We start from the raw sequence: 14,480 nt of genomic DNA on the forward strand, positions 1-14,480 counted from the left end.
TCAATAATTATAGTTACAAACGCACTTATTTTGATACTTTTTTTTTTTCATTAAATTTTTGTTACTAAATAATGCAATTTTCAAAAAGATATTCACCGTTGCAATAATAAATTATAAAAGGATAGTAAAACATTATCTAGATATATCTATGCCAATATTTTGACCACCATTATTCAAAAAACAACTTCAGAACACTGATGCTTAGTGTTTTGAAAATTACAATTGTTGTGCATTACCTTACATTTTCATTAAATATTTACCTTTATTGGAATAATAAATATCTGTCAATTGATTTTTAAACTATATTGTACATAAAAGCAAGGACATATATAAACAAAAATTATAGTGTTTGGGAGAGCTATTTATTTTATTGTACTTTCTTAAAATAAAATTTATTTTAATGATTTTAATTGAGTAGTCATATGAGCAGTAAAACAAAAAAAACGTGCAATAAAGTGAGTGCAAAAAAGATTAATAATTAAATTTTTTTTTTCGGTGATTCGCATTAATTATACGAATTTTGTTTTCTTTTTTTTTATTATAAATTAGTAATATGATTTTTTAATTCTTCTATTTTCAGAGATTCTCATCTTCGTTGACAATATCATCTATATCTTTATTGTCTTCTTTAGCAAGCTCTGTATTTTTGTCATCATCATCATCATCATCACTTTCCTCTTCATCAATTTTTTCACTTGTATCTTTAGGAGTATCTTCTGTAATATTTTCTAAGTTTACAGTTTTATGAACCTCTTCTTCGTCAGAATTTTCTGAGCTATCGCTACTCTGTTCAGCACTTGATATCTCTGTATCTTCACTATCATTATTTGTAACTGATGTTTTACAAATTGCAAATTTTTTTGTATTTTCGGGTGGTACTTTGACCGGTTCCATACTTTTCTAGAATTTAAAATGAAAAAATCTTATTCACGCATTTACTTTTTTTGAGCTTGCTCAAAACTTTTCAGTGGTTTTACAAAAATAACAGTCTAATAATACGGTCTCAATCCTGATTAACAATATTAATTTTTATCTCTATTAATAATTGCACACCTCAAGCGTGAAAGCGCTGAGGATGCTCTACTGTCGCTCAATTTTTAGTATATTTCTGTCATTCTAACATTTACGTACCTTTTCAGATCTTCGAGCTTCTCGGCGTAAGTCCCCAATCTTACTTCTAATGTAGCAATCAACCTTTCTTATTTCATCAGATATACTTTCTTCTTTTACTCAGCCTTGTTTAAGATAGTATGAATAGATATCTGTAATAATGAAGAAATATTAATTGAAAAAATTTTTTATTAATATCAATATCCAAACAATAAACATTTATTAATTTTTTTTCGGGGGATGTTATAATTTTTTGATATACCTTTAATTGCTTGCAGTTTTGTAGCATCCAATGCAGGTTTTTGTTCTTCTACTTTAACTTTATTAGATTTTTCACCGTATAAATTACTATTTTTTAATTCTTCTTCGGTAAATAGAATTATGAGTATATTCCGAACGAACTGTGAACCCGATTTTGCCCTGACAGCAACCGCATCATAATATTTTTTGGGAATAAAAATGCCTTGTCCAAGATGAATCTGTAATCAAATTTATACAAACCTGTAAACTACTTACTATAGTGAGATATTCATAGAAAAGGAAAAATACATACAGTATCATCAGATATTCGATTAAAACCAGACAAAGGGAATCCCGTTTTCCTTTCGAGTTGCAATGATTCCATATTTGAAGGGGTATCTGTGAAATTTACAATTCATTGTGAGAAGGAAATTTAGTAAATACATTTTTTGCAATTCATAAAAGTTTCAATTAAAAACATTATTCAGTATAAAATTAATAGATCTTTTAGATTACGTTAACGTGATTGTGTAATGCATTTTTATTTCACGAGCATCACGGTGATTTTGAAACTCACGTGTATTCACTAAAGTGAATACGTATACAATTAAGTGAATAATTTATTTTTTGAAGAATTCATTGAAACAAAAGAATATTATTTGGTACAAATTCATTTTCATTAAATTCAAGTAATTTCATTTCCCTTATTAAAAGAAACCATTTAAAGCGATTAGAAAAAAAAAAAACTTTTAAATACTTTTTAATGCTTTGGAATTCTTTTAATTAGGGTTAAGCAAAAATGATCATTTACTTGATTCAACAAAATACATTATTGCTACTTTATCATTAAAACATTTTCTTGAATCAAGTAATAATCCCTAACGGAACCAAATTACGGTAATCCGCCGTAAAATACGGTAATAAGATAATCCACCGTAAAAATACCGGCTAATCACAATTTGCGGCAGATTAACCGCATTTTACAAAATATTCAGCGTTGTTCTGGAATTCATTGTTAATATTTTACAATGGGTTTCGCGATCGCATTTTAGTGAAATTATCGCATTTTATGGAGGCTGTAACGTACCTTATCTTTTTTACGGTGAATTTACCGTATTTTACGGTAAACCCACCGCAACTTACCCATTTTACCGTAAGTTACGGTAATTCCACCTGAATTTTTACGGTAGATTTATCGTAAAATGTGATAAATTTATAGTAAATTTGGTGTGCTAGGGTTTATTCAGAACCCCAACTTATTTTTTTTTATAGTGTAAAAGTTTTCGTTACGTATAAAATGATTTAATGTCAACAAGCAATCGTAGGGGTGCTATGTGGCTAGGGATAATTAAAAATATACAATACAAATATATTACCTCGGTGCTCATTCCAATAATCTAAGATCTGTTGTACCATTTGTGATAAATGATTACATTGCTGTTGTAAATCATTCATTTGATTTTCAAGTTTTCCGAGCTTTTCAATTACAACTTCAGTCTGACTATGCTTATGGTGTTTTTTTTTTTCCTTCATTACTTTTCGAACTTACGCTGAAATTATTAAACGTAATTTAAATTAATTTTCAGCCTATACGACTCACAAATTTCGTACGTAAGTTTGATTAAAATAAAAAACAAACATCGATCGTAAAAAATCAAATTCCTCATTATCTTCAAGTATTAATTGTTAACAAAAATTTTTTTTACTAATGGATTTTCAGTGCAAAACTTTTGTTATAATAATTTCAGGTTCATATACATATACACAATAGAAAAACTAATTTATCTGATATTTTCATGAATTATAAAACTTGAGAAAAAGTAATAAAATTCAAAACTTGTATACTTTCAACATAAAGAATATTTTACCTTTTCTCCTTTCATTGAATTTAATTATAATTAATGAAATTCATGTAAAAATTTTATATTTACTAAGAATTAAAATTAATTTCCATCACAACATACCTTTTCTTCTTTGAATCATTTGTTAATTTGTTATTGGAATGATTACACGAGTTATTATTCTCGTTTTTTGACGTATTGGTTTTTGCAGGAGTGATTGGATTTTTTCCCTTTATATCATGCATTTCCGATGAATTACTACATTCAGGTAATAGTGAAATATCTTCATCATGTGATAACGATGATTTCAAAAGGGAGAGTGAATCGGTCTTATTATTTTTTTCTATTTCTTGCAGTATATTACGCCTCTCAGTGGCTTAAGTATTATCTGTTATCGCAAGAGTAATCTAATGAAAAGAATAATTTTCATAAAATTAGCAATCATATAATTAAACTCATATCATAAATGGTAGGAAATTCAAATTAAAATACATACTGCCTTCGTAACTGAGCTATCTGTCTTGACTGAAATATTTTTATTCTGAAACAGTTCAATAATAATTACTGTAAGTAAACAAATAATGTCCATTATAGATATTACTACATTACAGAAACTTTCATAATCTCAGCATATAATTCACCAAAAATTTAAAAAACTAGTTGAATTGAGAGAAATCAGCAAAGATCGGAATTAGCTTTCTGACCCGTATAAAAAAAAATATTTATCCATATATATCCGGGTACATCTGCATGTATGCGACACATATCTATAAAGATTTATAGCCGGATATATATTTTTTTTGTATAAGAAGTACAACCATTGTACGCAATGTAATTTTCTTCTTATTACTATCTTGATTACTAATAACGTCAATAAATTAGCTTCGCTATCAATACAATAGATTCACTAAATTTCTAACGGCAACTTTTACTAAAATAATGAAATACCATTTTTTATTATCTATAGCCTCTGTCACGCCACACCTTATATTTTTTATTATATTAATGAAACGTTGTTTTTAGTTAATTAATAAAAAAAAAATATAATTTCACTTGAACAAATTTAATAATTAAAATAACGTAACCGAACAACGATAATCTGGACATAAACGGTCTTATAAATTCAACAAATAAATCTCTCTTAACTTTTGTTTTCTTGAAAATATAATAAAGCTTTTTCTGATGCTTACTTTTGATGATTTTGGTTCTATCTTATTTTTTTTGGATGCATTGCTTCCCTACAGAATGAAATAAAAAGTAAAATTCAATATATTTTAATATTACTTTGATTAGTATTTTTTTAATGTAAAAAAAAAAGTAAATGATAAAAACTTTTATAACTTACGTTTTCTTTATTATTTCGTTCGTCGGAAGGAAGGGCCTCATTACTCCTCTTACGCTGCAAGAAAATCGATAAAATTGCTAGTAAAAACAAAATTTTAATGCTTAAATTCTTAGGAACATAAATATTTGACGTGATAAAATTAACCAACAACTAATTATGTTTAAAGGATTTTAATGCAGTCGATCTTACCTTCAAAGATTTTCCCTTGTTTGACTGTTTAGTATCTTCAATCTTGTCTTCAGATTTTTCGTGAGATTTCATGTTTTTATTTTCAGTACAGAAACGTTCCTACAATCATATCGTCTTATGTAATGATTATCAAATTTTTTAAATTATATCTATTCTAAATAAATTAGTCAGATGGTAACGGTAAAATTAATAAGCAATATAAGTTCAAAACTGATAAATGATAACTTTTCGTTTCTATATCTTGTCATATTTTCAACGCTATATTTATTATAGGTTTATTATTATATGTTTTCAATGAGTAACAAAGCGAAAAATTTATAAGTAGCTGAGTATGAAGAGTTTTCTTAAGAAAAATAAATTTATTACATTCGACCACTTACATTAATGATAATTGAATTAAAGAATACAGTATAATAAAACTAAATATAGTATAAAAACAAACTAAAAGAAGAGTAAGAAGTATTGGAAAAATTATCAAATGATAATCTCATATTTATAATTGAGGAGATTTAAAATTGTATTGAATACTTCTTTACATTTTTAAATTAATTATTATTTACTAATTCATGTTTAAAATATAAGGGAATGAACATATGTACTGATATTCATTTATTTTTACATGAATAACTTTTTCCTGAAAGTTTTCTATATTGGTTATAATAATATCATCCCCACATTCATTTGTGATACGATAAATATGATCAATTTCCACACATCCGGCTGAATAAGGTATAATATTCAAAGAGCAACCGTAAGCATAGCATTTTTCGTTTGACACTACTAAATTATGAACATGAATAACCTGATTAGAATTAAGTTGGACATAAGTATCATTTGTTTTTGTTGCTCGGGTATACTCTGTACTGTGGATCACTCTTCTTTTGAAAATACATTTTTTATACACTTGAATAGCAGCGTTATTATTGTTGATCATGTTTTTTATTTTGTCTGTTATACATTGATTTATGCGTGTTTTGCCAGTGAGAAGAACACCACCGGGAAGTTTTATGCAGTCTTTGAGTTGGTCATGGTTAAATAATTCTTTACAATAATTTTGGCATTGAGAAGATGTTGTTAAAGATTCCAATTGTTATAAAAGCGTGTTTGTTTTCAAAACTTTTTTAACAATTTGATGGCTAACACTTCGTGGACCACTGACTTTTTTTTTTTAGATTGAAAATACCATTTTCAAATGAAAAAGCTGATGTTCCTGTTAACGGTCCAGTTTCTTTAACAGATTTACACAAATGTAAAAGGGAGTGTATATTAAATGTCATAGAAGCTTTCGAAAATTCAATTTGAAAATTCCCAACAAATTTTACTAAATCGTATTCACAACGTGCAATATCCTCATCAGTTATTTTCCTTTTTAACAGAGTATAAACACTTCGAACAAAAAGTGCATACATTTCTAAAAATACAGGATCTACAATACCATCGAGACATGGAAGACTCCAGTATAATAACCACGATTCGAATTCCGATGCTTTCCATTTACACATATCAGCAGTTGGTCGCGGCAGCCTGTATATTTCATGTGGTGGTTTTAAAGAAGTCAAACGTTGATCAATAATTTCATGTTGACGTTTATTGAGTTTGAATTTAACTCCTGGAGTTTTCAATAACTCTAATAACTGACGTGTTACTCCTAATAAACAGCCATGCATATAATCAATTGGGAATCCCCAAATACTGTCAAATAATAGTAATTTATCAACAAAAGGGATTGATCCTTTGACACCCATAACTGTTAGTGAATTATTTTTAAGTTCTGAAGATTTTTTAATTCTTTCGACTTCAAGGATATTAGCAATATGGTTTCCATGAGTCCGCAGTTCTGGTACAATCTCATTAAGTGGATAGTGGACAGCATTTCCCACATATAAACCGCGTTCATAGCACCAACTACATCCCCAATATCCATTGAATTTCACTCGATTTTGGCATGTTGCGCGTGCCGGTATATCAACACAACAACAAATTAAGGTAAACTTTAAATTAATAATTTCTCCTGTTTCATGATTAAATATATCAACCCCATTTGTCATCAAGTCAACGATTTGGTTACATAACTCTTCGTTATACAAATTTATAAATCCTGATTTAGGCTCTTTATTCGTTAGAAAAAGACCTCCAAGAATAATATGTTTGAAACGCCGTTCAAGTGGTAATTCATTTATACATAACTGTTGTGGCCAAAAGCTCTGCTTAGAGCTTTTAAATATTGGAGCACCATCAATATTATAATTTAATGTTAACATATCTGGATGTTTACTTTTTAATTGTTTATATAAGTTTGAATCCTGGATGTCATAAATATCTGATGATTGACTTTTGGTTGCTATATGATTGAATAAACTTACTTGGTTTTCCGGCTGATTCAAAATCAATTGAATTTGATAACGAATATCAACACTCATGAAATAATTATTAACTTGTGATGAAACGGTGAATGCTTCTTTACAACTGTCACATTGGACTTTTTCGTTTTTCAAACTGTCTTTTAATCCTTTGTTTTTCAAAATAACATTACAATTCTCACAAAAAAAATGTAATGTTATTTTATCATCTGATACACCATAAACTTTGTTTCTCATATAATAACTACACTCCCATGCTTCAAAATCGGGTCCAGCTAAAATTTTTACCAATTGAAGTAATTCATTTTGATCAGATTTTGTCAAATTTTTAGAAATAGAAAACATTTCAACCATCAATACAACATCAGACACTCGGAGATTAGCTGCAGGAAACATAATACGATCACCATCTATTTGGTTAGTATCGAACGTCGCTTTGTCATAACGTAATGTCTCTCCAATGTCGATATTACATTCTTCGTCTGAGGAAATGTCATCTTTACAACAAGAACAAACGCTGTAAGCATCGTCACTACTGCAGCTGCTAGATACATCATCATTAGTACTGTCATAATTCACATCAATAATAATATTATCACCGGTATTTGTTGCTTCATCATCTACACATAACCAACTATCGTTGATAGGTACTGAACTAAGATTTGAATCGGTTGAATCACAGTTTTGATCGTTTACTGTTTCTTTACTAGAAGACTCTATATCAACATTAAAAGAAAATAAATATTGTCTTATCACATTTAACCCCTCTACTTAATAAAACGAATGTTTATGCATTTAAAAATTAAGTCGTTAGGATGCTTATGATACTGAAATTCATAAATGTAATTGTCATCGAGTTTCAATGAAGTAACCACTTCATGACAGCTAATAAAGCAACATATATACGATTTTCTTTATTTTAAATAAAACGACATGAATATTGATTGAAGAAAATATTAAAAATACATACAACGTATACACAAAAATAATACATACAACGTAATTTTCTAAGGCTTGGTGCCCATATTTAAAATTTTTTTTCTTTAAATAATATGTAATTTGGTTTTATACATAATTATATTTGACAATTTCAAAAACAAAAAGCTAATGATTTGACACTAATTGAAACTTTTTTATATAAACCAGATTGTTACTTTTTGTCATTTTTTAAGTTCAATAGATTAATATCTTCAAAAATAAAATCACAGATTTAATTAAAAATTGTTATTTTCATTGATTTCTTTACCCACTTTTTATGACTTAATTTGATAAATATGCATACACATTGTTTTTATTCAAATCACAAACATTTTGCATACCTATTTTACTTTTTTTAGCTACGTCAGTAAACATTTTTTTCCAGCGAGCAACCGTTCGCCTGCTCACACTATTTTGGTCGCACGACGGATTTAGTAAACGATTATTCATTCTTTTTTTACATTCCACTGTAATTAATCAGTAAAGATCTTCTCTCTATCACATAAAAAATAATTATCGTACATATGATCCAATTCATATAAACTTTGAATGATTTTTTCATTATTGCTCCAAAATTGCAGTAGTAGTTTTTTTATTCCTGTTTAGTAAATCTTATAGAATCCAACATACTCTCATATCTTTCCGCAGAGATATTATGTGAGTAAATGATTTTTATAAGAAGTGATATAGTTAAGTATAGGCCTTATTCATACAGCTATAAGAATTTATCCAATTTTTAAATCAGGGATGCTATGCATTCAAAATATGTGAGTATGAATTTTTAGCATTAGCTAATAGATAAGTGGAGAGATTACTGATCTAAAATTTGGAAAAAATAAAGAGGAAACTTAAGTAGATGTGACTATATTCCTTGCTTAAAAAATCCGATAGATTCTTATAGCTGTATGTATAAGGCTCAATACTTGACTATAGCACTTAAGTCTCATAGAACTCATTCATTCTTATGAAATCTATGAGAATTAATGCGAATCTATTGAATTCTATGAGATTTTATAAACAGGGTTACGAATAAGTGTGCGAGTTAAGAAAAAGGTATATACATAGCAATAAATTAGCTCGTGATTTGCACAGAGGTTAATTATGTAATATTAGGACTGTTGTTAAAATCCCTTATCCAATTTATATTTTATCGTTTCAATAAATCTATGGTAGGCTAATATCAATGTAGCAAGACTTGGTTCGTACTCGTTAATACTTTAAGCAGGATCAAATGTAATAATTTATTAAGCAAAAGACGAATTTTTCAACAAAGTAATTTCATAAAGTATTCATATTGTAGACCAAAAAAACTGGTAAAGACTTGTATAATGATCAAGTGTTACTTGCATGATAAAAGGGTTTGAGAAAATCATTAATTAATCATCAAGTCGACTTGGTCATAAATACACAAGATCAGATTTCAATATTTGATAAAAAAATTACCTTATTGATTTTTAATAATTGACTATTTAAAATAGCTAAAGTATTATCGTTCTTGGGATGTGGTAAACTCTTTTTAATCCTTATTTGTTCGTCTTCGGACGGATCGGATAAAAGGGCTGGCGGTGGAACTCGGACTCGTTGCTTCGAAATGATTTTTTGAAGATCTTCTTTTGAATCTAAATTCAAATTTGAATAATAATATAAATAATTAATTATTAATTATTTGAATAATTATATAAATGAAACAGGTGTTGATTTATTATAAACTCGTACAAATTATGAGTTCCAGAAAATGAATTGTATACTCTGTTTAGAAAATCTCATAGAATCCAATGGATACTCATGAATTCCCATAGAAATTTTATAAGAATGAATGAGTTCTATGAGAAGTGCTGTAGTTAAGTATACGGCGTTATGCATACACCTATAAGAATCTATCAGATTTTTTAAGCAGGGTATCGTAAAATCTACTGATGATAGTGGCTGAGGAACTGTGATTAATAAAACAAAAGAAACATTTGAATGTTTCAATAGAGAACCACAGCGTTACGAGAAATAAAAATATGTTTCGTTTATTTTTTTATCCTTACCAATACTTATGCATAGAGAAAAAATCAACTGCTGCCTACTAAAGTGGTTAAAAAAAAATTTTTTTTGCAAGTCTTACAGTGTTGAAAGTTAGTCTTAGGTATCAAAATAAAAATCCTCCTGGAACATCTATTCAAAATCTCAATTCTACCAAGAACTCAGCTAATATCCGTTTTTTTTTGTTTAAATTAGTATTTTTAGTTTTATACAAATAAAGGCATTGGAATTTTTTTTTATAATCAAAGTACATTGTCAGTAGGAAGTTTATATCTCTACGAAAGATCTCTAAGGCGTTTTCGTCCTAAATCAAATACAAAAAATGTTATGAAGCTTTAAACAATAGTAAGTTGAAAAACAACATATGCATAGTTTAAAAGCAAATCTTTATAATTTCATTTCATATATATGCCTAAATGAATATCAGGTAATTGTTAAAATTCCTGAAGAAAATTTTTTTTGTTATGCAATTTTCAAAAAAACAAAAAATTATTTAAAAATTACAACTTTATTTTCTTCCATTAAAAGAAATAATAATTATAATAGAACTATTGACTACATAATGAATAAAATTACAAAGAAAAATGTATTTACAGTTGTATCTAATTCAAATGTTTACAAATTTCATTTTTAAATAAAAAAAAAAATTAACTTTTATTGAAAAACTATTAATCATGATCAAAATATGAAATCATACTATTTTTTATAGTTCAAATCTTCATAACTTTTTACCTGTTCGGAATTTAAATAAATCATTTAAAAGTTTTTTATAGATAATTAAATTTTCTACAATGCCGATTTAAAAAAACAATAAAAAATGATTAGAAATGATTCAAAATAATTAAATTTTTATACTATATAAATATACATTCATTAAAGATTTCAACAAATTTCACAAGAATGAATGAGTTTTATAAAAAATGCTACAGTTAAGTATAGGCTTTAAACACATAGATATAAGAATCTATGGGATTTTATAGGCAGGTCTAATTGTCTTCCGAGGTAGACATTACATTTTCAATACACAGAAAGCTTTCTGCCAGTCATATTTTTTGGTGTTACCTAGATTAGTTTCTTCAATAAAGAATTACCTTTTAATGAAAATTTATCCGATGGTTTTATAATGACGGTAAATAAAAAGAAGAAAACAACTCATCAAATATTGTATTATTTATAAAAATCTTCTGCCATTTTGGAGGGCTGATCATATTATGATTTGTAATTTGTATATATTTTTATGAGGTACATCTGTCGAGTTCGTCTCACATAATCTTATGAAAATCTTTACGAAGTCAGTTTATCATATCTACTACTTTTCTTTTTTTAAATTGAAATTATTATAATATTTATTACAATAATTGTTACAATATTATTCGCCAGTTATTCGAAATCCTTAAACGATCTTTAAAAATTCATATTTGAAAAAGAAAGTTTTACAAGATCACGGATTTTGTGTGTAACAACATTTATGATAATAAAATTATTTTAAGAAGGAAATCTTGAATATTTAACATTTTTATGATTTTCAGAATTGATGAAGTCTCTAAAATTGGAGTTTTGAGCACGAGCTTTGATCGAACTTTTTTTTTATATGTATTTGTACAACTTTTAAAAGTGAGAGCGAAATAACAAAAAAATTTTTTTTTAGGCTATAGTTATACCTTAGTTCTTATTTTAAATATTTCGAAGGCCCTTTTAGTATATCTTATGAAATATATTTAATTAATTTAAGCTTTGAAACCAAAATGAATTTCCGGAGCTTTCCTGCTTAAAAAATCCGATAGATTCTTATAGCTGTATGTATATAAGACTCTATACTTAAATATTGCATTTCTCATAGGACTTATTCATTCTTATTAATTTTTTATAGGATGTATGAGAATCTATTGGATTCGATGAGATTCTCTAAGCGGGGTTAGAACAGAAAGGCAAAGTTAAGGAAAGTTTTCATAAATATAACAATCTTTCAGAATATTTAGATTAAACAGCGTTGGCTTAAAAATTCTTATAAAAATATATCTTATTCCTTATGAGATTATTCAAGTTATTTATGAGATGATGGTTTGTTAGTATTTGAATTTTATTGTCGAAATAAATAAATGAATAAATATTGAAAATATTATGTGAAAGATATGGATTTCAATTTAAATATACGAACAATATCACTAATACAAAGAGGAAAAGAACGTTAACATGCAACTATCTTCTATTTAAAACTTTAATACATATAAATAACTAATTGTATGATAATAATAAGAAGATCAGATCATAATTTAACAAAAGAAAAAATTTTCATATATATTCTTTCAGAATATTTTAGTTAATCAGTATTGACCAATAAATTCTTTAAAAAAAAATCTTATTTTTTATAAGATTATTTAAGTAATGTGTGTAATAACAATTTGTTACTTTTTTAATATTAAAAATATTATATAAAAAACAATATTTTTAATTAAAATGTATTTAAAATATTATTAATATAGAGAACAAAAGAACAAGAGAATAAATGTACATGGAACTATCTTCGATAAAAAACTTCAACAAAAAAAAATTAGTAATTGTAAGAAATAAAAATCAAAATTAATTTTAAGCTAAAACCCTAAAAATTTATAATTTAATTATACGTGTAACTTACCATGAGTTGCAACAACCAAGCAATTATGAATATCGCCGTCAATCCTAACTTTAAATACTTTGTGTGGACAGTTTTCTTTATATTTAATCACTTGATTGAGTTCTACAGTCAAAAATTTTCCACTTTTCACCACTTTAATGTATGCAAACAATACGTATATTAAATGACAAAAATCCTAATAAAATTTGGATATTTTAAAACAGAAATTGGATAAAAATAAACAATTTACAGCACGCGCGTATAAAATTTAATTTGCCGACACACAAAGCCGCAACCAGTGACAAGAAACAACATGAAATTAAACGTGCGTACGATACAGAAGCGCTCGAAGGAATAAGTGGCGCTGTACGAGAGTATACATAGAAGACAATAAGCAGAAAGACAATAAACACTATGATATAGGACCTTAGAAAAACAAACGTTGACGCTCTCTGTCTTAACGCCTGACTACTGCAGCCTACTGTACTGCTGAAGCCATACTAGAAGATCAATCGTAATGTAAACGACGTGTATATATATATATATAAGTATATATATATATATAAGTATATATATATATATATAAGTATATACATATATATATATATATATACTTATATATACTTATATATATATATATATATATATATATATATATATATATATATATATATATATATATATATATATATATATATATATATATATATATATATATATATATATATATATATACTTACTTTACTTAAAAGTATATATTTTATGAATAAAGGACTTAGTTTCACGAAAAAATTTTCTGAGTTATAAAATGTACACAAATATATATACGGTCACTAATATATATATATATATATATATATATATATATATATATATATATATAATTATTTCACTATGGTTTCCACATAAGACCTGATAGAGTGAAATAAAAATATTTTCGAACTCTCTTTTACATGCAAACCTTTCTTTAAGATTACATAGTTTTCTTGTATTAACATTCTCTATAAACTTATAGGAATGTAATAAATGTAGAAAAATTCAAAAAATTATTTTTTTAACAAACTCTTAAAAAGTAATAAATGGACAAATAAATCGAAGACTCCTCCGCAAATCCTTATATAATCTCATCACATTGATTTTAAAACATCATAAATATTGTTAAAGAGATAAGTTTCAAACTTCTATTAGAAACTCATGTTTTCAGTATGGCTTAATAATTGAAAAAAAAAAAAAAAAAAAAAAAATAATTATTATATAGAAATTTTGTGAGATAATTCGTCTCAATAACAATAGGGAATATCAGTCTAGAATTTCTTATTGCATCTTATTAAAGAAAAATAATATTATTAAAACCGAAAATAATTATAAGATACCGTAAGGACTCAATAATATCTTATAATAAATAAATTCTCAGATAAAACTTATTGAAGCGCATAAAATTCAAATTCAAATTAATCTTTTCAGTTTTTACGAGATTTTTCGATCAACATTACTGATTAAATCTCCTAAAATTTTTATGAGAAACTGTTGTGCATTTGACCGAAAAATTCCCCATTCAGCCTCATAAAATTACAAAGAAAATATTTATTAAACGTTTCTCATAAAAACAATAATTATCTAATAATATTCTATAAGGTATTGCCTCATAGAATAATCTTATTAAATCTTATTAATTCTTCAATTTCTTAATAAATAAAAAAAACATTAAGATTTTGTGAGTATTACACTACGAGATTTCACTCTATAAAAGCTCATTGAAAATGTATTGGTATAAA

At 26.4% G+C, this 14,480-nt stretch overlaps 1 protein-coding gene and 1 long non-coding RNA gene across 2 annotated transcripts; both read right to left on the reverse strand.

Annotated features, from left to right (window-relative positions):
- Window positions 1-632: 632 nt before the first annotated feature.
- Window positions 633-2,884, reverse strand: LOC103575333 (uncharacterized). The gene is made up of 5 exons (XR_008403998.1): window positions 2,727-2,884; window positions 1,664-1,749; window positions 1,373-1,589; window positions 1,132-1,262; window positions 633-900 (listed from the first exon to the last, which is right to left on the reverse strand). It is a non-coding gene; the product is annotated as an uncharacterized LOC103575333 (long non-coding RNA).
- Window positions 2,885-3,232: 348 nt separating this feature from the next.
- On the reverse strand, window positions 3,233-4,804 carry LOC103577108 (uncharacterized). Its single transcript, XM_053740663.1, has 5 exons — window positions 4,726-4,804; window positions 4,537-4,590; window positions 4,382-4,429; window positions 3,688-3,732; window positions 3,233-3,598 (listed from the first exon to the last, which is right to left on the reverse strand). Exons 1-5 carry the CDS (start codon window positions 4,795-4,797, stop codon window positions 3,569-3,571), a joined length of 249 nt encoding a protein of 82 aa, XP_053596638.1. The 5' UTR covers window positions 4,798-4,804; the 3' UTR covers window positions 3,233-3,568.
- Window positions 4,805-14,480: the final 9,676 nt, after the last annotated feature.

Source organism: Microplitis demolitor, chromosome 7, assembly GCF_026212275.2.
Source record: "Microplitis demolitor isolate Queensland-Clemson2020A chromosome 7, iyMicDemo2.1a, whole genome shotgun sequence".
In the NCBI taxonomy this organism is placed as follows: Eukaryota; Metazoa; Arthropoda; class Insecta; order Hymenoptera; family Braconidae; genus Microplitis; species Microplitis demolitor.